Below are 27,904 nucleotides of genomic sequence, written 5' to 3'. Positions count from 1 at the left end.
ATATGAAGAATGGAAAGTACACTTTATTGAAAGAGAATTTGACAAATGAGCACCTCACTGCCATTCCACGTCCACCGTGTGGTAGAGGGTATTGTGTGAAGGTCATTTCTCTGAAAAGACATGTCATGTATGGAGCTGTAGGAGGGTTCAGTGTCTGGCTGACGTCAACATCAGACCCATGACAGTCATTCTTTTAGCACCACTTCAACGGAACTGACTCACAGTCACATACTTATTATGATTGCTAAATACTGCACTATTTAAACACCTGCCCCCCCCAATCCTCAAACACATATTGGACTATAAATTGTGCCTTCCTGTATTATACTTATGATCAAATATTTTACGGAGCCATTTTCTTTTTGTGGCACTGTGAAGAACCTGCACGTAAGCATTTAGTTGGGTGGTGTTATGCCATGTATCCCGTACATACCACTAATACAAATGGAAACTTGGGTGTGTTTGTTATAAGCGACTTGGTAGTTTGCTGCAGGCACCTGAAGTCAATACTGCCATCTGCTGGTTATAAAAACAGTAGTGAACTGTTTCTTTCCTTGCCGGTAAAGTTAGACATTTTCTGGAAACAATCAAACCACAAATGCCCCGAGCACCCTTTCCCATTTATGGAAATTTGTTTTACAAACCAGGGGTGTGAGAAGAATGCATAGAGTCAGCCACGCATCTAGGAGGCTCGTCAAAGACCTCATGAGCAAATACAAAACACAAATTAGAGGAAACAAATGGAAAAACATAGTCCATTAATGACTGAGCATACTTCTGACACACACCTATAAAACAAAAAAGGGCATGACAATCATATGGAACAGAAACACGCTCTCGAACACACAATTCAAACATTCAGGGACAAGATGAGTACAGACGCATGTGAAAGAACAGTGTACCAAATGTCTCTGGTTATAAGCACACACAGACCCAGAGTAGAAACATGCACATGTTGGCCAGGGATGGGCAACTGGCGGCCTTCGTGGATCAATTAAAACATATATATTAATTATACAGGGAGCTCCAAGTACTGGGACAGTGACACTTTGTTTTGGCAGTCTCCCCATTTTAGGGGACCAAAAGTATTGGGACAAATGCACTTAGGTGTAGTAAAAAGTTCAGTATTTTGCCCCATATTCAGAGCACGTCAAGATTGACTACAAATGTGTTTGATGCATTTGCTGTTTGTTTTGGTTGTGTTTGTGCCCAATAGAAATTAATGGTAAATGTGTTGAGAATGTTTCTAAAATCGTGAATTATGACGAGTGAGACAGACGAATACAGGTGCAACTTGTGGTTGTGCACCCCCTCTTAAGGAACCCCCTCTTAAGGAACAGTAAGCATGTTATGAACTTAATTCCTATTTCTAGCATTAGTGTGACCTGTGGATATTTGACTGAATGGCTGCAGTGATGATTACATGTGCTGGGAAGGCTCTTCGTGCTCATATCATGTGAGTGGGGAAAGGTCAGTAGGTAAGGTCGTCTCTATGGTTACACAAGACTGAATGTAAACAAGGAGATGAACATTGAGTTCTCACAGTTTCAAAATGACAATCAGAAAATAACAGGAAAAGCAGCTAAATAAAGGGAGAAGTAGACAGCAAGCATCTTTCTGTTCAAGGCATCAAAACTATTTCTTTTCCAAATGTAGTCAACTTGTAAAAACACATACTGCATAAAGTATGGATAGACAACACAGGGTCTCCTTATCGTGTAGCATTTCACACACAAGAGAATTCCATCTATTCCCAAAGTGAACACTGGACAGAGTGTCTCATCGGTAACATGTGGATTCTGAGGCAGAGAAAAGAGATGCAACTGGAGGTCGGAGCAGGTCTATAGAAAAGTGCAGAAAGAGTCACACAATGCTCTGTCAAAGGGGGGAGGAGGGGAAACCTTAGGGTTCACCCTCATCTCCCAAAAAACAGTTTAAACTCCTATGACTGGGTAGAAAAATGCAACAATGTTACATCTTATGAAGACATTTATACGATTTCATATAATTGTCTTGTTAAGTTTGTAAACGTATGCATTTTCTCTCTTAGAATATTTACACAAAGTTGCCATCTGATGTGACAACGCTCCCATAGTCTTTCGTTTGTTATTCCTTGTGTTGATTAACATTCAAGTAGTTTAAAATGGCGGATGATTCTGGTCAGTCTGGGTGGTATGAGGGAGTGGGTCAAAAGGTTCTTACTATCGCCCACTTTACAGAACATCCACACAAAGAGAACACTGTAAAGACTACTGTATGAGTCAGAGTTTCAAGCCTTATAGTGTTAGTCAGGGCCGGCCGGCCAGCCAGTCACAGAGGTTAGGTTAGACCTGGCTGTAGGGATGACCTGTGAGCTTGCTGTCCTGGGGTGGAGGGGACCAGGCTTGGTCCTGAGTGCAAAGCAGACCCGACCAGCACTGTGTGTGGTTCTGAATGCCTGCGGTCCAACTGTGGTTTAATGAGATCCAGAAACAAGGGCTGGTCTGACCTTTGCTCCTCTTCCTCATCACTATTGTGCATCTATACCAGTCAGTTGAAGTTGTCACGCAAGGCAAGGCACGTCCCCTATCCACCTCGCTCAAACCTTCAACCCAATTCTTAAGACCTCCCTGCACTCAACAAGCCTCTACTCTACTGCCCCCTTGACACACAAACCAGAGAAATGATTAGCATTGTTAGACTAAAATAGCTGGAGTGTTCTCCCCACTGTACCTGCTCCAGTAAGCTATGCTCTTGTAAAGAAGCTTATTTAGGAGACAATAAGAGAGGGCAAGAAAAGGAGAGAGAAAGGGCTCCTAAGAACTCCTTTTCAATGACACTGCTTCTTTTTAAACACCTTTAAACCATATCCCCAAAACAAACATGGTGATTTCCTGTCTACCAACCCCTCTTCCTGTGTCGTGCACCCCTGAAAACAAACCAACCCCCATCCCAAAACAGGGTGCTTTTGGGACAATTTGCTTTTGTTTTAGACAGGATGGAGGGACTGGAGGTGAGAGATGAGTACCTGGTCCCTCTCCTGTTTCTTGGGGGTCTCTTTGTGCCATTGGTCCATCTCTCTAGGGTTTAATCTGGGGTCGTAGGTCAAGGGAAAAAGGTTAACCGTTTAGCATGTAGACCACTAGTTCGTAGGTACACATCATGATGGCGGTGTTAGGGATCTGGCGCACCAGGTGGGTGGTGAGGCCGCGGTACAGCGCCCGGTAGCCCTCTTCCTTGGGCACCGTGGTCAGAGTCTGGAAGAAGGAACGGTACTTGGTGCCTTCCTCCCGTAGCCGGGTCCGGATCACTTCTGTAAAGATGGGAAAAGGAGAGGAGCACGCTCATTTCCTGGTACATTTAAAATAAATACTTTCCCAGTACTAGATTCCATACTGGAACCAATACTAACTACAGGTTCTAACTAGTCTAAGGACTACAAACACATGACGGACTATAAACCCCCCCATCCTCAACTCCTGCTCCCAGGATGCAGTGCCCTCACCGTGGGGGTAAGCAATGGATGTGGCACAGGTCTTGGAGGTGGCAGCGGCGAGCATCATCCCCACAAAGTCTGAGGCATCCTTGGACGACTCCTCGTCCATGTGCTGCGTGGCCTTGGCCTCCAGGATGCGCCGCTTGATGCTCTCGTAGATGACAAAGTGGATCACAGTCTCTGAGATTCCAGCGTAGGACGCTGACATTCCCCGGTAGAACCCTCGCAGGCCTTCTGTCTGGTATACCCGCCGCAAACACTCAAACGCATTCATGGGCTTCTCCCCGCGGTTCCTATGAAAGGCAGGCGGAAAAGGATTTACTAATGGTACCAACGACAGAGGCGTTGTACACCGACACCACATCCTAAATCCACCTCTAGCCACTACCTACTCAGACCTGTGTGTTTACCTGGAGTCCAGCTGCATGCGAGTCTTGATGAGCCAGATAGGGTTGGTAGCTGTGATGGCTGTGAACCCTGAGAGGAAGGACAAGAGCTCTGATGATTCAGACACTTAACTTTACAGACAAACACCACCAACACCAGGAGTGTCTGTCTACCAAGCTGTAGAACAAAACACTGTCCAAATATTCTCTGGGGCATCAACCCTAAAGGGAATTTAAAACCATCAGAAATGAAGAACTGTTAACCTTGTCAACACGTTTTTAAGAGAGACGAGCTCATGAACATACCACAGTATGACAAGGCCTAGGATATCTGTGTTGTGACAGCATGTTAGTGTGTGTAAATGTTACACTTCCATAATTTCAGTGTTCGACTGCTTTAGCCTGGCAGTCATGTTGACACTGATCTCAGGGTTATTCCTAGCTCTGCAGATGCCACTTGGCTACACAACTCTCTGTAGCACATATCTACGATGTACCAATGAGCTCTCTGTATTACAACTCTCTCTACCAATGGCAAACAGGCTTCTTTTCTCACCAGCCTATCTACACACCAGTCTCATACCAGAGCCAGTCTATTCCCGTCCCTGAGCTCCTGCATCACAGAGAGAAAGAACCCTGTTGTGGCTAATACTGGTTCTACAGGTAGCTGCACCTCATGGAGTGGCCACTAGAGGGAGTATTTGGGCCTTGATTTGACTGGTGGAAGGACAGAGCCATGCTGCTCAGAGGGAAAGAGTGTTAACGTAAACCTGTCAAAAACACCTGGAGGGATCTGGATCACGTTCCTCCCTGGTCCTCTATTACAGAAACACGCAGTGCTCTTTAAAAGCCCAGCTTGCTTGACTGACCTAAATTCTAAAAGGGTAGAAGCCAGGAGTCTAGGCTACATAACATATTTCTCCTAGGATCACTGACACTGGACAGAAATAATCATTTAGAGAATGTATTTCCTCATCTAGAAAAGGCCAGTGTGTGTGTGTGTGTGTGTGTGTGTGTGTGTAATACTGTACAAGTTGGAGTTTTACAATATAATTTTATGATAATAGGTAGAATCTACCACACTTTTGCTGGAGGCAAAACTGGAGGAAAAGGTCTCTGCATACTTCCAGTCGGATGCAAATGTCTTTAACTGTGGCTGAGCTTCCAGTCAGTGGACCTTCATCAGGACATCTCATGTCACCAACATGTATGAAACCAGCTTGCGTCTAGGAAGGCGGTTTAGTCGATCTTCCAAAATAAGGTTTTACCATCTCTAGTACTGCTTACATCAGCATGCCAGGGAGTTGCTCTGCCTGTATCAGCCTGATATGCCAGGTTTAACATGGGGTTGTCACTTTGAAGCAGAGGTGCATAATGGCCAGGGGGAAACAGATGATTCAGTGTGTGTACAGGAGGCCTAGGGAAGTGTCTAGGTTTGAGCTCTTGCATTATATTAGGCCTAACTGAGACTTGTCTTGAAAAAGGGTTTGTAGACGGAACCTCAACAATAAATAGACTATTCTACTCCCTTGCCTTTGGAAAATCAACAATGTCCTAACAAAATGCAGATGGAAAGACAGAGGGACGCCTCGTGTCAAACTAGTTTAGCCACTAGGCTAGAGGATTAGGTCATATGAGGAGCTGTCACAGGAACCAACAGGCTGAGAGCTGCTGGGTAGATATACTGTAGCACGAGACTAGAATATAGAAACCTAACCCTAGAATAGGAAGGTAAGGTAGGGGACCTCTACAGAACTAGTCAGTCTGGGTTTGACTGGACTTGCCACCACTGACCCAGCAGCTCTCTGGCATGTCTGACCAACACATTAGAAGTGGTCACATCACATGACTCTCCAGGTTAGCTTATCATCCAAAATGACTAGCTACAGTTGACTGAATACTCACAGAAAGATGGATGATTGAAAAGTATACCTACTAATGAAAAATCTATTCATAAAAGTGTAAAAAAAGACTACATGGTATAGTGTTAGAAAGTGGGTGAGGTTGGTGTGGTTACCTGCCAAGCCAGCAGACACCATGTGGACCTGTGTAGAGTCCGGCTGAAACACTCCATTCATTCTCTCTTTGGCACTGGAGTATGCAGCAAAATAGATGGCTCTGGAGGAGACAGGGGGAGAACATGATACATACAGCACAGGAATCAACATCTTCACCGTCCCTGGTGGGGAAACCCTTGTCCTGCCAAGGAACTTACAGAATACAGTAGAAGGTACATGTATTCATACCGAACCGTTCGGTATTGGGGACTTCGGTTCGGTCCGCACTGTGAACCCGAATGAATACATTAAATATATAAAACATTAAAACCACTAGGTCTATATGCTATGTCTACGCTGTGTTGTATGCCTGGAGTAAATCTGTTTCAGGCTATTCTGTTGAAACATAGAGCCTATCCGCACATTGTAATCAAATTTGAGTCTTAATATGCCGCATTTAAAAGTCCTTTTTTGAGGCGGAGCCGGGAACTAGTTCTGTACGATGGCGAGTGGTAGGGTCGATAAACCAAGAGGATTCTCCATCAACGTTTAAAATATGTTGGTTTCTCAATAGATTACAACAGCAATGGACAGAGAGTTGTGGATAAAACACAAAAAAATATGTGGCCACTGATCAACAATAGCTTATGCAACTGCCAACATCTCAAACTTTCACGACAGAACCTCAGTATTCCTACAACCGGAGCAAGACGGAAATGCAAAAGAACAACTTTGTCTCCCCTCGGCATTCAAGTAGCTATTCGCAGTTGATTCTGACCGGGCAACATAATTGACAAGAGTGATCGGTATGTTAATGCCGGTGGATATGAGCAATTTTTGGTGGTTGAGAAGAATAGTAGGTTTCAGCACCTCGTGAAAGTTCTCCAGCCACAATCTACACACAATACCCCCAAATTACAAAGCAAAAGGTTTAGAAATTTGCACAAATTTATTACAAAAAAAATATTGAAATATCCCATTTACATAAGTATTCAGACCCTTTACTCAGTACTTTTGAGGCACCTTAGTCAGCGATTACAGCCTCAAGTCTTCTTGGGTATGATGCTACAAGCTTGACACACCTGTATTTGGGGAGTTTCTCCCATTCTTCTCTGCAGATCTTCTCAAACTGTCAGGTTGGATGGGGAGCGTTGCTGCACAGTTATTTTCAGGTCTGTCCAGAGATGTTCGATCGGGTTCAAGTCCAGGCTGTGGCTGGGCCACTCAAGGACATTCAGAGACTTGTCCCGAAGCCACTCCTACGTTGTCTTGGCTGTGGCTTAGGGTCGTTGTCCTGTCGGAAGGTGAAACTTTGACCCAGTCTGGGGTCCTCAGTACTCTGGAGCAGGTTTTCATCAAGGATCTCTGTACTTTGTTCCGTTCATCTTTCCTTTGATCCTGACTAGTCTCCCAGTCCTAGCCTCTGGAAAACATCCCCACAGCATTATGCTGCCACCACCATGCTTCACAGTAGGGATGGTGCCAGGTTTCCTCCAGATGTGACACTTGGCATTCAGGCCAAAGAGTTCAAGCTTGGTTTCATCAGACCAGAGAATCTTGCTTCTCATGCTCTGAGAGTCTTTAGGTGCCTTTTGGCAAACCAAGTGGGATGTCATGTGCCTTTTACTAAGCAGTACCTTGTGTCTGGCCACTCTACCATAAAGGCCTGATTGGTGGAGTGCTGCAGAGATGGGAGAACCTTCCAGAAAGACAACCATCTCCACAGAGGAACTCTGGAGCTTCGTCAGAGTGACCATCGGATTCTTGGTCACCTCCCTGACCAAGGCCCTTCTCCCCCGATTGCTCATTTTGGCTGGGCGGACATTCCATTCAAGAATGGAGGTGTTTTGGTATCCTTCCCCAGATCTGTGCCTCAACACAATCCTGTCTCAGATCTTTACAGACAATACCTTTGACATAATGGCTTGGTTTTTGCTGTGACATTCACTGTCAACCTTGGGACCCTATATAGACAGGTGTGTGACTTTCCAAATCATGTCCAATCAATTGAATTTACCAAAGGTGGACTTCAATCAAGTTGTAGAAACAACTCAACGATGATCAATGGAAACAGGATACACCTGAGCTCAATTTCAAATCTCATTGCAAAGGGTCTGAATACTTACGTAAATAAGATATGTTTAACATTTTTAATAAATTAGCAAACATTCCTAAATACCTTTTTTGCTTTGTCATTATGGGGTGTAGAATGATAAAAAATAAAAAAAAGATCCTCATCAATTTTAGAATAAGGCTGTAATGCTACAAAAGTCAAGGGGTCTGAATACTTTCCAAATTCACAGTAAGAAGCCAAAGCTGAAGTTGTCAATGAATTGGCCAACACACCCTGTGTTGTGCTTACTACTGATGGATGGACCTCCAGGGCTACAGCCCATCACATTTCCACGGACTGAGAGATGAGAAATACGTGCTACAGAGTCACACAAGTGCCCATATTTTTCTGTTTGTAAGAAAGTATTATAGCATAGGCCTATACTATGTCTGAGCCATGTTTACATATTGATTTCAAGCGCACATTGAGTAATCGTGTTTTCATTTAAGAAAATCCAGTGTTATTTTTGATGGTGCTCTCATCGGGCATTATGACTCATGATCATATATAGAATCAGGAATAAAAGCTTTTTTTAAAAGCTGGGGTTAGGTTTAGAGTTAAGTTTAAGGTTACATTTTTGGGTTAAGGTAAGAGTATGGGTTAGGGAAAATAGGACTTTGAATGGAACTGAAATGTGTGTCCCTACAAGGTTAGCTGTACAAGACTGTGCGTGTGTCTAGCCTAGGCTATACACACACACACACACACTACTTGACCAACATTTTGTGGACACCTGCTTGTCAAACATCTCATTCCAAAATCATGGGCATTAATATGGAGTCCAATGGCGGTGAGCTTTACACCACTCCAGCCGACGCTTGGAATTGCGCATGGTGATCTGAGGATTGTGTTTGGCTGCCATGGAAACACATTTCATGAAGCTCCCGATGAACTGTTCTTTTGCTGCCTGTGCTTCCAGAGGCAGTTTGGATTAAAAATATATAATAAAATCGGTAGCGAGTGTTGCAACTAAGGACAGTTGATGAGTTTGTGTGGCCTATCACTTTGCTGCTGAGCCGATGTTGCTCCTAGACATTTCCACTTCACAATAACAGCACTTACAGTTGACGGGGCAGCTCTAGCAGGGTAAGAAATATTACAAACTGACTTGATGGAAAAGGTGGCATCGTATGACGGTGCTATGTTGAAAGTCACTGAGCTCTTCAGTACAGGCCATTCTACTGCCAATGTTTGTCTATGGAAATTGTTATGACTGTGTGCTCGATTTTATACAACTGTCAGCAACGGGTGTGACTGAAATAGCTGAATCCACATATTTGAAGTGGTGTCTACATACCTTTGACCATGTTGTGCATTTCGTGTTACATCAATTTGACTCGTCTACGCGTCTACACTGACAGTGTCAACAAAGCACTCCACATACACTTAGCACAAGCTCTTGTTAGACATAGCATTAGCTATCCTCTACCATTAGCTACCACTTAGACGCATCATCATCAGCAGGCCAGGGGCTAATTAGCATTAGTAGCAATTTAGCAACAAATCTTTTCTCTCACTCCTACAGATGGTTAGCTCACTGGCTGGCTACAGTACGGTGCCACTGAGCCCTGATCATTGTAGCTGTGATCGGCTTCCCTCTCTCACTCAGAAACCCTAGTTTGCTTGTTCTCTCCTTTATCCTCCACAGTGACCGACAGTGTTATGTAACAGCATTAAGACTGTGGGATGGACAGCCTGATGCAGTGCATTAGTGCTGTTTGTCCAGTCTAATACGGAACCCAAACTGGCTGCGCGCGCCATCGTGTATAAATGTATTTTGTCCCCCCACACCAAACACAAATCACAACACGCAGGTTAAAATATCAAAACAAACTCTGAACCAATTACATTAATTTGGGGACAGGTAAAAAGCCAATTTAGCAAGCTTGCTATTGCCAGATAATTTGTTCTGAGATAAACATTGAGTTGTTATTTTACCTGAAATGCACAAGGTCCTCTACTCTGACAATTAATCCACACAAAACCGTCAACCGAATCGTTTCTAGTGATCTCTCCTCCTAGGCCTTTTCTTCTCTTGACTTTATATTGCGATTGGCAACCATCATAAATTACATGCACTACCGCCACCGACCTCATTCATCTTTCAGTCACCCACGTGGGTAAAAATAATGAGATGGCACGTTGGTACCTGCTTCTATTTTTAGCCCTTGGCAACACAGACGCTGGTTGGCGCGAGAGCAGTGTGGGTGTAATAATTGAATAATATATGATTTTGACATTTATTTTGCGATGCAAGCGGTGTAGTCAGCCTGTAACAGATGGACAAGGAATGAGAATCACTATGACAGTGACTGATTCACAACTCCTCTCTGTAAAAGTACATCTGTAAGATGTAAAAAGGACCCACGTCAACACAGTAACCTCCCAGAACCCTTTGACTATTAACCACGGCAACAAAGTGACCCCTCTGACATTCCTACACAACAACTGAGAACGCAGACTCCAGTGCTATCCACTGTGTGTGTCCGCAGTTGGCCTCCAGTGGGTCAATGTCAGATAATGTTAATAATAGCTCCTTCCACATAGGATAGGCTAGATTAGGGTTGTCAAGGGAGGGTATATTACTGGAAACTTTTGGAGTTTACCAGTAAACTACCAGATTTTTGGTATCTTTTTTATGTGATCTATCACAGGTCATCTAGTGGCCGTTTTGCGTACTTCAGATTATCACAGGTGTAAGTCTCTGGGCCTCTGAGTGGCCTTATCACATGTAAAACATATGAACAAACTTAATAATCGATCAAAATGTAGACAGGGCAATCTGTATTCAATAGAGCAAGTAAACAAAACATGCACCTTTTTTCCTCTTGCGTAACTCTCAACAGTGTAACGTTGTTCCAGGATGTGCCTCTTCTTCGTTGCACCAATGATTAACTTCAACCCAATTCCAAAGACTGGTGACATCCTGTGGAAGTCGTAGGACCTGTAAAATGGTCGCTATCAAATATCCCTTGGCAAAGACAACTGAGGGAACGGTCAGAGGCAAAAAAAAAAAATCTGAACGGTTTTTCCTCTGGGTTTTGCCTGCTACATAAGTTCTGTTATAGTCACAGACATGATTGAACCAGTTTTAGAAACTTCGGAGTGTTTTCTATCCACACCTACTAATCATATGCATATAATATATTCCTGGCATGAGTAGCAGGAAGTTGAAATTGTGCACGCTATTTATCCAAAAGTGGAAATGCTGCCCCCTATCCCTAAGAAGTTTTAATCTTGAAACTACCCCTCCTGGATCCGGGAGAATTGTTATCAACTGACACTAATTAGCATAACGCAACGGACAAAAAAAATCTTACTAGAAAATATTCATATTCATGAAATCACAAGTGAAATATAGTGAAACACAGCTTAGCCTTTTGTTAATCACCCTGTCATCTCAGATTTAGAAATTATGCTTTACAGCCAAAGCAAGACAAGCATTTGTGTAAGTATATCGATAGCCTAGCATAGCATTATGTCCAGCTAGCAGCAGGAAGCTTGGTCACGAAAATCAGAAAAGCAATCAAATTAAATCATTTACCTTTGATGAGCTTCGGATGTTTTCACTCACAAGACTCCCAGTTAGACAGCAAATGTTCCTTTTGTTCCATAAAGATTATTTTTATAGCCGAAATACCTCTGTTTCTTGTCCACGTTTTGTTGAGAAATCCACCGGAAATTGCGGTCACGACAACGCCGAAAAAAACTCCAAATTAGATCCACAATATCGACAAACATGGCAAACATTTTTTTATAATCAATCCTCAAGGTGTTTTTCAAATATCTATTCGATAATATATCAACCGGGACAATTGGCTTTTCAGTAGGAGCGAGAGGAACAATGGCCGCCTTTGTCTATTACACAAAAATCACTCTGAGAGCTCCCACCTGACCACTGACACAATGTTGTCGTTCATGTTCATTTTCAAAATAAAAGCCTGAAACTATGTCTAGTGGCTGTAGACACATTAGGGAAGCCATAGAAAAAGGAATCTGGTTGATATCCCTTTCAAATGGGCAATAGGGATGCATAGGAACACAGGGGTTTCAAAATAAGAGTCACTTCCTGATTGGATTTTTCTCAGGCTTTCGCCTGCAATATCAGTTGTTATACTCAGACAATATTTTTACAGTTTTGGAAACTTTAGAGTGTTTTCTATCCTAAGCTGTCAATTATATGCATATTCTAGCATCTGGTCCTGAGAAATAGCCTGTTTACTTTGGGAATGTTATTTTTCCAAAAATGAAACGGTGCCCCCTAGCCTTAAGAGGTTTTAACAAGATGTTTATCTTTCATTTGCTGTATTGGACATGTTAATGTGTAGTTATTTGTATTTTAATGAATTATCTTTGAAAGACAAGGAAAATGGGCATTTCTTTTTTTGCTGATTTTATATATACACTGAACTTCTCTGATGCTTTGAGCATGCTGTTTGAATAAATAATAAGACAAATGACTCAAGAGGGAGCTAGAGATCAACCAGAGGAAAAATAACCTGCTCTTGACCCTCCTCCTGGCCGCGGCAAAATAATCTGCCATTATGCTCCTGAAGATGAGTGTAATAGGCTACTCCAGGGGTTGGCATCCTTTTCCATTTGGAGTGCCAATTAATGACCATGTCTACCAATCTGCGTGCCAGTTATGATCTTCATATGCACATGTTCCTGGAACAGTTTAATTTAATTTATAATACAAAGTATACCTCAAAATAATTGTCATGTAGTTCATTTGAATTATTTCTAAATGAAAATGATACAAATCTAAAAGTGACTTCTATGCCATAGCCTAGTTCGCTAGCACGAGTTGGCAATGGCCTAACATGCCAGTCAGGTCAGACACAGCTGTGGGGTATTTGTTCAAGGTATGAGAAGTAAATCAGGTATTTTATGACGTTTCCACTGGATCAGGTTTATTGGCCTACAGTTGCTCACAGGCCAGGTAGCCTATATGCGTAATCAGGTGCGTGTCCTTCCTCAACATTGACAGGAGCACTCCAAACAAAAGACATTGAATAAATTGACAAAACTCATAAATCGAATGAAATAAACCAAAACCTATTCCTCACAAGTGTAGCATAGGTTGTGAGTTCTGCAAACAAGGTGCCCACTCCGACAATGAGAACAGTAAACTGTAATAATATATTGAATGCATGAACAGAAATGACCGTAAACAATTATGTGAATTAACGGTAAAAGTAGGCTACTACTGGTGATCTATGTAATGGGGAATTGATAGACTAACAATCAAGGGCAAAGAATTCACACAAAGTTATGAACCAATGAACGGGCACGAAATAGCGGAAGAGAGCACATTCAGGAGAGACGTGCATTATGCATCTTAGCCACACTCTCCTTCTTGGACTGTGGCATCCCCGCTGCCTCCTCAATGGATTAGTCCTCTGAGACAGGTGCAAATCAGACCGGTGTCTCGGGTGCCATTAATTTTTCGATCTGCGATTGAGCAACTAAAATAATCTTGGTCAACCAACAGCCTATCGACCAATCGACTAAATGGAGTCACCCCTAATATGATATTTATTTTAACAGTTATTCAAGAATCAATTACCAAAGTTACGTTGGATTATGGATTACTTTAGTAAATTACCGGTAGCTTTGCCATCATAGGGCAGATACTGTGTAGAGCACACATACAATGAGCTCTAAAAGTATTGGGTCAGTGTCAAATTTTTGGTTGTTTTGGCTTCGTACTCCAGCACTTTCGATTTGAAATTAAACAATTGCTAAAGAGGTTCAAGTGTAGACTGTCAGCTTTAATTTGAGGGTATTTTCATCCATATCAGGTGAACCGTTTAGAAATGAAGACTTTTTATGCATCAGGTAACTCTGCATGAAATGTTTGGATGGAAACATGGTTAATTATATTGTTTAGCCTGAAATATGAAATGATCATACAATAATATCATTTAATTCATCTAAAATGTTTTAAGTAATGTTGGGTGCTTACCTGGAGGGGGCCACGCCCACTAGATTAGGCCCCAGGCCCCTGAACAGAGAGCGGGCTCCTTCTTTCTCAAGAATCAACCTGAAGACAAAAACACATCTTATACCCACCACTCACAAATATTCACTTAAACTTCAGTGGAGTTTATAACAATGAACTAGGAATAGGGTCTGCTGAAAGCCTTGCTGGATTGTAACAATTTGTAGAAAGAAAAGCATGAAGTATGATTGTAGTTGGATACGATGTGATATATCCTGCTGCTGGGGTACGCTACAGATCCCCAGACAGGCCTTTCCCTGAAGGTAGGGGAGAGAGAGACAAGCTCTAGGAGTTGGATTTCAGTCCACATGGCACTACCTGCCGAGTAGACATGAGCCTGAGCAAACAACATGGGGTTTCGTGAGGAGGGAGGGATCCTGCTGCCAAACCCCACAAGAGGACAGGGGGTAGAGCGGAGGGCGTGTATACACCCAAAATACACCAGCTCATTTTTACTCTGGTTTCTTGAGACTTCTACACATTAGGCTACTTAGGACTGTTTACTGTGAAGTTTAATGTGCAAAGCTGGAGGGCAATGACAGTAATACATCCCAAACTATCAAAACCAATAACACAAGCATAGAGTATTGTATTTGTACAGTTTGATGGTTAACAAACATAACTAGGCATTGGAATATAGGCCTATGCCTGTTTGATCTTGTGAGCTGATAGTCTATGTTACGATGACAATTAGGGCTGGGTGATATGGCCAAAATGTCTAATAAAGATACATACAGATAAATATAAAGATAGATACAGTTGAAGTCGGAGGTTTACGAGGTTGGAGACATTAAAAATTGTTTTTCAACCACTCCACTAATTTGTAGTTCACAAACTATAGTTTTGGCAAGTCAGTTAGGACATCTACTGTGTGAATGTTCCATGTGCAGTAATTTTTCCAACAATTGTTTACAGACAGATTATTTCACTTATAACTCACTGTATCACAATTCCAATTTAAACTACTTGGAAAACTCCAGAAAATGATGTCATCACCTTAGAGGCTTCTATTAGGCTAATTGACATCATTTGTGTCAATTAGATGTGGATGCATTTCAAGGCCTACCTTCAAACTCAGTGCATCTTTGCTTGACATCATGGGGAAAGAAAAAAGAAAAAAAATCTGCCACGACCTCAGATCATTTTTTTATAGACCTTCACAAGTCTGGTTCATCCTTGGGAGCAATTTCCAAATGCCTGAAGGTACCACGTTCATCTGTACAAACAATAGTACGCAAGTATAAACATCATGGGACCACGCAGCCGTCATACCGCTCAGGAAGGAGACACGTTCTATCTCCTAGAGATGAAAGTACTTTGGTGTAAAAAGTGAAAATCAATTCCAGAACAAAGGATCTTGTGAAGATGCTGGAGGAAACATGTACAAAAGTATCTATATCCACTGTAAAACGAGTCCTATATCGACATAACCTTAAAGACCGCTCAGCAAGGAAGAAGCCACTGCTCCAAAACCGCCATAAAAAAAGCCAGACTACAGTTTGCAACTGCACATGGGGACAAAGATCGTACTTTTCATACTTTTTGATGAAACAAAAATAGAACTGTTTGGCCATAGTGACCATCGTTATGTTTGGAGGAAAAAGGGGGAGGCTTGCAAACCAAAGAACACCATCCCAACCGTGAAGCACGGGGGTGGCAGAATCATGTTGTGGGGATGCTTTGCTGCAGGAGGGACTGGTGCACTTCACAAAATAGATGGCATCATGAGGCAGGAAAATTGTCAGATGTTTCTTCAATATATCCACATCAGTCAGGAAGTTAAAGGTTGGTCACAAATGGGTCTTCCAAATGGACAATGATCCCAAGCATACTTCCAAAGTTGTTGCAAAATGGCTTAAGGACAACAAAGTCAAGGTATTGGAGTGGCCATCACAAGGCCCTGACCTCAATCCTATAGAACATTTTTGGGCAGAACTGAAAAAGCAAGTGTGAGCAAGGAGGCCTACAAACCTGACTAAGTTTCAGCTCTGTCAGGAGGAATGGGACAATTCACCCAACTCATTGTGGGAAGCTTGTGGAAGGCTACCTGAAACGTTTGACCCAAGTCAAAACAATTTAAAGGCAATGCTACCAAATACTAATTGAGTGTTTGTAAACGTTTGACCCACTGGGAATGCGATGAAAGAAATAAAAGCTGAAATAAATCACTCCACTAATATTCTGACATTTCACATTCTCATAATAAAAGTGGTGATCCTAACTGACCTAAGACCTAAGCATTTTTACTTGGATTGAATGTCAGGAATTGTGAAAAAACTGAGTTTAAACGTATTTAACTAAGGTGTATGTAAACTTCCGACTTCGACTGTACATATCACGATATAGCACATTTTCTGTAAATTCAATGAATAAATAGTTTAATTAAAATGACCACATGCGAAGGCCTATTTCTTATTACATTTGAATTATACTCAACAAATAAAAAGGTACTTACTCATATTAGATTATTTCTCCTTTTATTTAGAACCCTTGTATAAATGTTTAATTAAGCACGTAACAAAATATTAATGTATAAAATCTAAAAAGGTAAATAGAAAACACTTAAACTATACTTGCAAACCACATTTATTTACACCTAAAATATATATATATTTTTGGGGGCGAGCCTGTTTTGCATGTCATTTTGGCATTACGTGTCATATCAATTCTCATTTGGTAACCTGGGTCGAGTATTAGCACCAACTGGCAAAACTGTGTAAATTGGGGCCATATCTAGCAGATGTATGTTGTAACGGCAGCTGTTCTCTCCTTCCATCTGCATGATTCTTTGCCATATGGTGTGCCGCGGGCAAAAGCCTCTTGGAACGTCTGAGTCAGTGGTTTGTTTTGAGCACTCGACTGTACTTTTTGGGGTCTCATCCATAGACACTCTTCGTACGGTTTCACGTAATTCTTGCATAGGTGGTAAAAGAGGTTATTGGTGTTTGAGCCTGTTGTCGGGACCAGCCTGCGGCATATTTGACAGAGGACAGTTTTCTGGTCCGTGTCAAACTCATACCCAAACCACGTCCATGCAAACTAAGTAGCCCCTCTTTTAGGTACGAGCAACGTGTCTCCGTGCCACGTTCACTCTCCTCCATGTTCATTCGTGTTGCAAATTTCCATGTGGAAGAATGCAAAGCATCGTCCAATTGACAAAAAATATTGCCGTAAAGTGCTTGATTTGCGACAAAATGAAATAAACAGAGCATAATATGAAACGATAAGACGTTTTTCTATATCTTCCCACGATATAAATCGTCATATCGCCCAGCCCTAATGACAATGCTAGAAAATCAAGTTGTGCAGGCTGAATATAATACCCACTTGAGGCAGTGCAAAGGTCCTGGAGGGGACATGCGTGCTACGCTGGGCACATTGACGGTACTGAGCTGCACCTCAGACACGTAGAGTGTGATATGGGATGACTGTAGTCTGGTCTTCACCACCTCCAGAGGACAGGTCAGGATGGCTCCTACCGTTCCCCCACACCTAGAGGAGGAGAGGGGGAGAGAGAACACAGTGGGGAAGAAAAGTGAAGTGGCAGCACATATCACTCAGCTGCTCGAGAAAAGCAGCAGACAAACTGTCTGTCTGGATGGAAGGTGCTAATTCCATTACAGAAATACACTGTGGATGGAATCCAGAGGATCTGCGGCTTGTGGAGACTAGGGGAGGCTTGTTGAGCAGTGTGGAGACTAGGAGAGGCTTGTGGGGCAGTGTGGGGACTAGGAGAGGCTTGTTGAGCAGTGTGGAAACTAGGAGAGGCTTGTGGGGCAGTGTGGGGACTAGGAGAGGCGTGTGGGGCAGTGCGGGGACTAGGAGAGGCTTGTGGGGCAGTGCGGGGACTAGGAGAGGCTTGTGGGGCAGTGCGGGGACTAGGAGAGGCTTGTGGGGCAGTGCGGGGACTAGGAGAGGCTTGTGGAGCAGTGCGGGGACTAGGAGAGGATTGTGGAGCAGTGCGGGGACTAGGATAGGCTTGTGGGGCAGTGCGGGGACTAGGAGAGGCTTGTGGGGCAGTGCGGGGACTAGGAGAGGCTTGTGGGGCAGTGTGGGGACTAGGAGAGGCTTGTGGGGCAGTGTGGAGACTAGGAGAGGCTTGTGGGGCAGTGTGGAGACTAGGAGAGGCTTGTGGAGCAGTACGGCGACTAGGAGAGGCTTGTGGAGCAGTGCGGGGACTAGGAGAGGCTTGTGGAGCAGTGTGGGGACTAGGAGAGGCTTGTGGGGCAGTGTGGAGATTAGGAGAGGCTTGTGGGGCAGTGTGGAGACTAGGAGAGGCTTGTGGGGCAGTGTGGGGACTAGGCAAGGCTTGGCTTTGGAGAGTCAGCACAGTAATGCCACGTCTGTGGCAAAAACTGTTCTCGTCTGGAATTAATCAATGCAATAACAAACACTTTGTGCAGGTACCCTTCACACACCTAATTTGACCTAATGCTTTCCAAAAGCACACAAATGACCAGGCTACCAGAAATACTATCAGACACCCACAAATGTCTATGACTGAGTCTAAGCTTCTTCATATGAACTCATGAATACAACATGGTTTTGACCGCAATGGAAGTGGGATGATTTGAAAGAAGAAGCCTACATTCTACGAATCCTTTGGGGGCAATATGGCAAGTAGATAGTACGTTTATAACCTAGCCCTGAGCAATTGCCCTGTGTTGTATCATAAAATATTTTTGACTAAATCATTTTTTTTAAGATATGAGGGAATCTTTTCAGCCAAACCCCAGTAAATGACAGATACGGTGGTTGATCATTAATCCATACTTCTATTGAGGGAGATGGCCACAGTAAAAAGACAGAGTGAAGCCCACCTGCTAAACATGCACGCCTGGCACATGTGGACTGCGCATGTCTACACATGCGACAGAATATGAGCACCGTGGAGGACATTAGCAAAGGTAAACAATGGGAGGGTGCAGTGCTAAACTCTCTTCCAATAGTCCTGTCAAGCTACTGATGTTATTTTGAAAGAAAAGGAGAACATGTCTAGGCCTTTTTCACAATATGTCTGCCATGCGTAATGAAACAAACTTGTGTTTTTATTATGATGTCAATAAAAAGATCGAAAGCGATTGAGACGCAACCGAATGTTACGGCGACCCGCATGACACAGTTACAGGGGAAGGGGCTAGCCAATTAAACTCAACCATTTACGATGGAGTTGAGCAGTGACTAGTGTGGACTGACTGGAGTTCCCGATATCACATTACGTTTATATTAAAAACTACAGATTTCAGCACCCAAAGAATAGCCGGGATTTACACATGACATTGTCCTGTGTAAATGCAGGCTATTCTTTGGGTGTTGAAATCTGTTTATGCAAAGTCGGGACTCCAGTCTGCCCACACTAGTCACATATCAACTCCATTGGAAATTGTGGAGTTTAGTTGGCTAGGAAGCAGAAAAACCCAGCCCTGTTGATTAAGCTACTGCCCATCATAAACTAACGATTACCTCTATTCCTTCCAGAATGGTTCACTCATGGCGTGGTGTGGGGGCTGTGGTTGGCAAAGTGGTCAGGGTTATATCCTACCTGTTTGACCCTGTCTGGGGGTATCATCGGATGGGGCCACAGTGTCTCCTTGACCCCTCCTGTCTCAGCCTCCAGTATTTATGCTGCAGTAGTTTGTGTGTCGGGGGGCTAGGGTCAGTCTGTTATGTCTGGAGTATTTCTCCTGTCTTATCCGGTGTCCTGTGTGAATTTAAGTATGCTCTCTCTAATTCTCTCTCTCGGAGGACCTGAGCCCTAGGACCATGCCTGAAGACTACCTGGCACGATGACGCTTTGCTGTCCCCAGTCCACCTGGCCATGCTGACCTGTTGCACCCTTGACAACCACTGTGATTACTATTATTTGACCATGTTGGTCATTTATGAACATTTGGGCCATGTTCTGTTATAATTCTCCACCCGGCACAGCCAGAAGAGGACAGGCCACCCCTCATAGCCTGGTTCCTCTCTAGGTTTCTTCCTAGGTTCCTGCCTTTCTAGGGAGTTTTTCCTAACTACCGTGCTTCTACACCTGCATTGCTTGCTGTTTGGGGTTTTAGGCTGGGTTTCTGTACAGCACTTTGAGATATCAGCTGATGTAAGAAGGGCTATATAAATACATTAGATTTATTGGTGTCAAGTCACCCTCATACAGTAGGGGTCTTTCAATACTCCCCGACATATTTCACAATTGGTAGTCTGAGCTGAAATTGGCCATGTGCAGACTTCTGGCGACGATGTGGTGAGGAGCAGCAGCTAACTAAAGAGGGTGTGTAGCTCCAACCTGATTTTAACTCATTATTCAACATCTAGTTACACATTTTGTTTACTAATTGCCCAAAATATCGGTTACATCGGGAAACAAAAGTGGTCTACCTGCAACTACTGCTAGCAAGGAAAATGGTGGAGAAGAACAGCCTGTTCTAGAGGAGATTCACAAAATGAACAAAAATCTCAGAGAAAATTGCAAAAATGGGTGAAGATTTGGCTGAAATAAAACATACAGCGGACACACTCGACAACCAAGTTAAACGCCGAAGAAAGGATATCAACATTGGAGGACAAGAACACACACCTAAACCACACTGTTGAACAAATGGAGACTGTGCATAAAAAACTGGAAGAATGACTTCAATACCAGGAAAATCTGAGAAAGTTGGAAAAATGCACTTCAGAACAGAGGGGTTCCCGAAATCCACATAAATACGGTGGATTGTGTGAAAGACATTTTACGCAATCTATTTGAAGACACACAGGAGGATGTTAACAACATGACCATTGAGAGAACACATCGGACACTGACCTGCCCCACGTAACCCCCGGCCTATCCTGGGGAAATTCTTACTATACACCAGGCCTATCCTGGGGAAATTCTTACTATACACCAGGCCTATCCTGGGGAAATTCTTACTATACACCAGGCCTATCCTGGGGAAATTCTTACTATACACCAGGCCTATCCTGGGGAAATTCTTACTATACACCAGGCCTATCCTGGGGAAATTCTTACTATACACCAGGCCTATCCTGGGTAAATTCTTACTATACACCAGGCCTATCCTGGGTAAATTCTTACTATACACCAGGCCTATCCTGGGTAAATTCTTACTATACACCGGGCCTATCCTGGGGAAATTCTTACTATACACCGGGCCTATCCTGGGGAAATTCTTACTATACACCGGGCCTATCCTGGGGAAATTCTTACTATACACCGGGCCTATCCTGGGGAAATTCTTACTATACACCAGGCCTATCCTGGGGAAATTCTTACTATACACCAGGCCTATCCTGGGGAAATTCTTACTATACACCAGGCCTATCCTGGGGAAATTCTTACTATACACCAGGCCTATCCTGGGGAAATTCTTACTATACACCAGGCCTATCCTGGGGAAATTCTTACTATACACCAGGCCTATCCTGGGGAAATTCTTACTATACACCAGGCCTATCCTGGGGAAATTCTTACTATACACCAGGCCTATCCTGGGGAAATTCTTACTATACACCAGGCCTATCCTGGGGAAATTCTTACTATACACAGACAGGAAGAAGTTCCAGCTCAAAGCAAAATAACTCAGGACTTTTCACTGCAAAGGGACAAAGGTGGAGTTTTTTCCCGACGTTTCCAAGGACAAGAGAAATGCGTCCACGGAGGTAAGACGTATGTGCATGAAAAGGGGACTAAAATACTCCTTGCAATACCCTGCCGTGTTCTGGGTTACTGTGAGAGGATCACTACGTCGTTCTTACAGACCCAAAGAAGGGTGTTGCGGACCTCAATGAGGCTGAACAATCTGAGTAGCGTGGTAGGCTATGGAAGATCCACATGATGGGTGGTTCATCAGGGATGGACTACCATGCTTCTCTAAACTGATAGAACTTCCTATGTTGTAAGCAGTCTCACGGAGTGTTTATGCTGTGAATGTTGCCTACAATGTATCTTTCTGGTTAACAGTTGATATCATTATAGTGCTAGATTGCGCAGGATTATAGATTTACGGTCATAGTAGGGATAAACATATATTCTTTTAAGTTTTCACTCTTATCATAACAGCAATAGTTGGTCAATATAGGCGTGTTTGTGCCATGTATGATGGGCACAACCCAAAGTGTACGTTTATTTTATCATTATTATGACCTATACAAATCTCCCTTCTGTGTTTATTCTCTGCTTACATTGCTGCCTTATGGAATTAGACAGTTCATGAGAATGGTAATATCTTCTCTTTGTGAGTATAATGACCAGCCTGTCTTTAGGTTCAATGTTTTTTCTATGACATGTCATCGCTGTCGTTTAAAAATGGATATGGTCATAAAACGTTCTTATTCTGGTTGGAGCGTCAGTGCTGAGAAGACCTCGGGACACTTCACACGAATGAAGGCCTGGTTTAGGGGGAGGGTGATAAAAAAAAGAAGAAGTTGTATCTTGTGGGTTTGGGATATGTTTATTGTTCAATGGGAAGTTTAGTGTTCTATGTGGGGTGCACTAAGTCGCTCACTTTCTTTGATTCTATAAGCATCGATTTAAAATATTCTAACAGTCGTCACATTTTGGTAGTAGTATATTTACATTATAAATCAGAATTATAAAATCAGGCCCCTGGTGCATTTTTGGTTAAATTCAAAACTGTTGTAACCAGGACCTACAAAACTCAAGAAGCAATTGAAACACTGCTGGTCTTTATGATATATGGAGACTGATCAATCCAACCACTTGTGATTACACATTATTTTCTAATAGGCACACTGTTTATTCACACATCGACTATTTTCTGATCTCACACGATAACTATGACAGATCACGCTCCCATTGATCTGACTGTTGGAATAGGAGAAGGAAAATAAAAATGTTAATGTTGGTGAATGAACACCAGCCTCCTTTGTGAATTCCTTTGTGCCAGTACACACTACAAAACAGGCACATGTGCAGGTCATTCACTAGGTCCCCCCGTGTGGTTCTGGGATTTTTGCTCACCGTTCTTGCGATCATTTTGACCCCACGGGGTGAGATCTTGCGTGGACCCCCAGATCGAGGGAGATTATCAGTGGTCTTGTATGTTTTCCATTTCCTAATAATTGCTCCCACAGTTGATTTTTTCAAACCAAGCTGCTTACCTATTGCAGATTCAGTCTTCCCAGCCTGGTGCAGGTCTACAATTTTGTTTCTGGTGTCCTTTGACAGCTCTTTGGTCTTGGCCATAGTGGAGTTTGGAGTGTGACTGTTTGAGGTTGTGGACCGGTGTCTTTTATACTGATAACAAGTTCAAACAGGTGCCATTAATACAGGTAATGAGTGGAGGACAGAGGAGCCTCTTAAAGAAGGTCTGTGAGAGCCAGAAATCTTGCTTGTTTGTAGGTGACCAAATACTTATTTTCCACCATAATTTGCTAATAATTTGTTAATTCATTAAAAATCCTAATGTGATTTTCTGGATTTAAAAAATAATAATTTTGTCTAAAACAGTTGAAATGTACCCATGATGGAAATTACAGGCCTCTCATCTTTTTAAGTGGGAGAACTTGCACAATTGGTGGCTGACTAAATACTTTTTTGCCCCACTGTATATATTGCCACCTAATAGGTGGATTTAATGGAACTTGTAAGGGTTTGAAGGCCGTATGGGAAAAAGACCTGGAGGTCATTTTAGAGAGGAGGAATGAGAGATGCCTGGTTCAAACTGATTCAATTTAAAGTGTTCAATAGGATTTACTGGACTCCTCTACAAGTTGCTCTAACCACAACCAAAAGAGCCACATTGAGACACTGGAGGGAGAAGGACCCTCCCTCATATCAGGAATGGTACATAGCCTTGGCAGAAACTGCTTCATATGAAAGATTTATTTATAAAGTTAATTGTCAACTCAATATTTTTATTGATATCTGGAGACATTTTCTCTCAGCGATAGAAAGAGAAAACTATCTGTAAAGGCCTGATAGACTACAGACATACAGAGATGATTGGTAGTGGTAGGGATGTTTGTTTTGTCTTTCCTTTTGTTATAATAGTTATGCATGGGGGGGGGGGTTGTTTCCTCTTTTTTATTGTACGTGTGGTGCCGGTCTGGATTTGGACACACCATTCAAATGAGTGTGCGGATGAGTCCAGGCTTTTGACTGGTACTGTATATTAATGTTTGGGGCAGCAGGGTAGCCTAGTGGTTAGAACGTTGGACTAGCAACCGAAAGGTTGCAATTCTAAATACCTGAGCTGACAAGGTACAGATCTGTCGTTCTGCCCCCGAACAGGCAGTTAACCCACTGTTCCTAGGCAGTCATTGAAAATAAGAATTTGTTCTTAACTGACTTGCCTAGTTAAATAAAGGTCAAATAAAATAAATCAAAATGTCTGCCATTTATTGTTCAGTGATAAATGTAATTCAATTATATTGCTATATTGTGAAAACAAAAAAACTACCAAAAATAATAATTGGCCATGTTTTTTTTTTTTACCTTTATTTAACCAGGCAAGTCAGTTAAGAACACATTCTTATTTTCAATGACGGCCTGGGAACAGTGGGTTAACTGCCTGTTCAGGGGCAGAACGACAGATTTGTACCTTGTCAGCTCCGGGGTTTGAACTCACAACCTTCCGGTTACTAGTCCAACGCTCTAACCACTAGGTTAGAATTAAGAATTAAGGAGCGCTCTTGCTCTGTATTGATCCATCTTGGCATTTTTCCATGAGTCTGTGAGTAACACATGCAGGAATGCTTCTTGCCCTGCAGCCTCAAGCTTGACATGCGCCTTCACACACAACAGCGTCCCAGCTGAAATGTGAGTCCTGAAATCTTCAACATAATCTTGAAAGCATCTCGTCTGTTGTTTCACTCTATTGACAATACTGCCCTTGTAGATTGCGGTTATTTATAAATAAAATCCTCATCTAGCACTTGTATGTTACGGTTATTTATAAATAAAATCCTCATCTAGCCCTTGATCATGACTAAGTTCAAGTTCCATTACACATAACAGTCATTGGAAGAAGGGTCTTCTGTATGTGGACATTTTGTTAAGAGCCCTGGGGCTTGGTCTGAACAATAACACACATCGCTTGCGGTACGGTTTTAGAAGCATACGGATCTTATCTTTCATATCAAAGAGAAATACTTTTCTAAAAACAAAAGGTTGAATTGATACCGTTATAGGGTTTGTGTTCCCACACTACCATATCTCGATGTTACAGTGCGTGTTTACGGAAGACAGAAGGACCGCCTGTGCTAATTCGCGATTGTGCATGCTCCAAACACCTGGGTGTAACAGAATAAGGCTGCCAGAAATGTGCTGTCACTGAAAAATACTTTTGGCTGCAACTGTGATAAAGCCGGTTGAAACAGTGAACAGTAAGTGTGTATTTTGCATTTGTGGAATTATTTTGATGTGATATGAAAGTAGAGGGATTTAAGTTTGTAGAACCGTATGGGAATTTAGAATCAATTTATGTTTAGGTGGAGTATTTGGTTGTTTTGGCTGCCAAAGCAAGTGTACCTCTGAAAATAACATATACCTTGGACCTTAATTAACATTTAATGGTAACGTTAGGCTCCTTATAAGCACATCTTGGTCTAGTATTCATACTATCAGTCATGGCTCGCTTCAATGTGACACGGACAGTGTGGGCATCATGACTACTTACCATTACAACCTTGGGCTGTATAGGTTTAATTGGAGAAGAGTTCCCCATCGGCTGCGGCGGTTCAGGTAATGTATAGCTGGCCATGGCACGACCTTAGAGAACATTTGTTTTGGTTCTGACGCCGTATCTTGATCAGATGCCACTATGAGATGTAATACTTATACCTCAGTGAGAGAAAACGGATAGTTTACAGCTTACCAGAATATTAGACGTCCTCTTTTGAGCGTTAATGGGGCATTAGTTGCACGAGTAGCTAAATAAATTTAATAGTAAGGGATGACAGGAAACGTTAAAATTAGCTAACGTTAGAATGTGAAATAAGGTCAAAACAATGGCATCCGAGCGCACGTGCTAAAACTAGTGTATCAGCGTGGATTATGGCTAATAGTCTGACAATATATCAAGTTAGTATTTAGAGAATAGCAATAGAAAAACTCGTATACAATAGAACAGCTGGCCATGTTGATTTGGACGCAAAACTTCTACATAACGCCGCAAAATAAACGGTCCTACCAAAACCAGACAGGATCAGTTATGACATTGAATTTAGCTAGGTAATATTAGCTAGTTAACAAGCTAGCAAAACATCTGTTACAGGCACATCATCAGGAAGGAGTCCAGACTAACAGCAACTAATAGATAACTAGCTAACTATACATATTTGAATTGTATTGTTTACTAGCTAGCTTCATCTTCCATTCCATTATGATAAGTACTGTTACAGTGGACTGTATTACTAGCAAGCGATTAGCAATGATACTCACCCTCCAGCAAACAGATGAACCAGGGTATCTCTCTGACTCATTCTGTCTCATATTCACAGGACCCGTACGCAGGGCACCACTTTGGGTTGGTAGGAGGGCTGACGATAAGGAATTTGTAACTTATTGATCACTAGTCCAATGCGCCGTGTTTTGGTAGAGGTCAGTTGCTAGCAAAAACGAGTATATGTAACGTTAGCTTCACAAGCTAATAGTTGCCCTCCCCCGATTAAAAACCTCGCGGTCTCGACAGTGACTTTGCGGCTGTTCTGTGTCAACAGGGATACTATTTTGCCATAGTGGATGTATTTTTCTAGTGAATAAATAAAAATAGTTGTGATAAACTTATACCCCGACACATGTTTTGCACGATTGTTACATTCCTCGCCGCCAAGCCGTGCCACACTGAACGCTACAGCGACATGACAGAATGGTTTTCATCGAAAGGGAAGTCGCAAAACAAAGGCTGTGATTGGCGGATGTGTAGAATGACGTCATTAAACCCCGCCCCGTCACAACTACTTTTTCACGTGATCAGACTTTGAATGGAAGCTTTGCAAGCTGGTGATACAGCAAGCTTAAATCAAATCGAATAATATTTTTATTGGTCGCGTACACATACAGTATTTTGCAGATGTTATCGCAGGTGCAGCGAAATGCTTGTTTCTAGTTCCAAAAGTGCAGCATACCTAACATACAAAACAATACAAAGAAATCCAAAACATTGAAATAAAGATATTAAGAAATATCCGTATGGGCAATGTCAGAGTCTAGAATAAATATGTATTTGATGGTGTGTATAGACAGTAGGCTGTTCATTTCCGGTCACAACATGTAGACTTGTTTACGTGCTGCTGTGCGTTTTGTTGCTAACCTTACTTTGCTATACCTGCCAACGTTACGGTTTTTACTTTTTAATTACGTTAATATTTTTTGTTTTTCCCTCGCTCGACTTTTTTCTTTCTACGTTTTCACTCCGGACGCTTTATCTGGACTTGGTTCGTAGGGACCTCCAACAGCCGAAGCTAAATAGTAACATTAACATGATGCCTTCTAATTGCAGTCGATGTACTCATAATATACAGGAGAACGTTCGCCTTACGGCGAGGATAGCTATGCTGCAAGACCAGCTTCAGACGCCATCGTTAGGCATGGGCAATTTAAGTGTAGGAAGGATGAAACAGCGTCCGTGCCACCAGTAAGTACAGATAGTAGTATACATCCCCTCGCACAGTCCCCGCAGCCAAGATGGTGCTGGCTAAAGCTAAAACTTGCGAGTATAGAGATATAGTTATCCACGTCTGCACCAACAATGTTAGGATGAAACAGTCAGAGGTCACCAAGCGCAACAGCTTCAGCGTGTAAATCAGCTATAAAGATATGGAGGGGGGCTCTCATCTTATCTAAGAACATAGACAGGGGTCTAGCTCCACAATGAGATAGGGTGCAGGACAGGCTGTTAACTAGCCTGCCAGCTTAGTGGAGTCTGCACTAGCACAGTCAGTGTAGTCAGCTCAGCTATCCCCATT

General features: G+C 42.6%; 1 protein-coding gene across 1 annotated transcript; it reads right to left on the bottom strand.

Annotated features, from left to right (window-relative positions):
* Positions 1–3: 3 nt before the first annotated feature.
* LOC109881222 (solute carrier family 25 member 36-A) lies at positions 4–26,821 on the bottom strand. The gene is made up of 7 exons (XM_020473372.2): positions 26,379–26,821; positions 17,303–17,467; positions 13,940–14,017; positions 5,879–5,979; positions 3,886–3,952; positions 3,485–3,768; positions 4–3,292 (listed from the first exon to the last, which is right to left on the bottom strand). The coding sequence occupies exons 1-7, from the start codon at positions 26,417–26,419 to the stop codon at positions 3,099–3,101; spliced, it is 930 nt and encodes a 309-aa protein (XP_020328961.1). The 5' UTR covers positions 26,420–26,821; the 3' UTR covers positions 4–3,098.
* Positions 26,822–27,904: the final 1,083 nt, after the last annotated feature.

Source organism: Oncorhynchus kisutch, linkage group LG15 (genome assembly GCF_002021735.2).
Source record: "Oncorhynchus kisutch isolate 150728-3 linkage group LG15, Okis_V2, whole genome shotgun sequence".
NCBI lineage: Eukaryota > Metazoa > Chordata > Actinopteri > Salmoniformes > Salmonidae > Oncorhynchus > Oncorhynchus kisutch.
The sequence above is the reverse complement of the archived record's forward strand: the minus strand, read 5'-3'. Positions and strand labels throughout refer to the sequence as shown.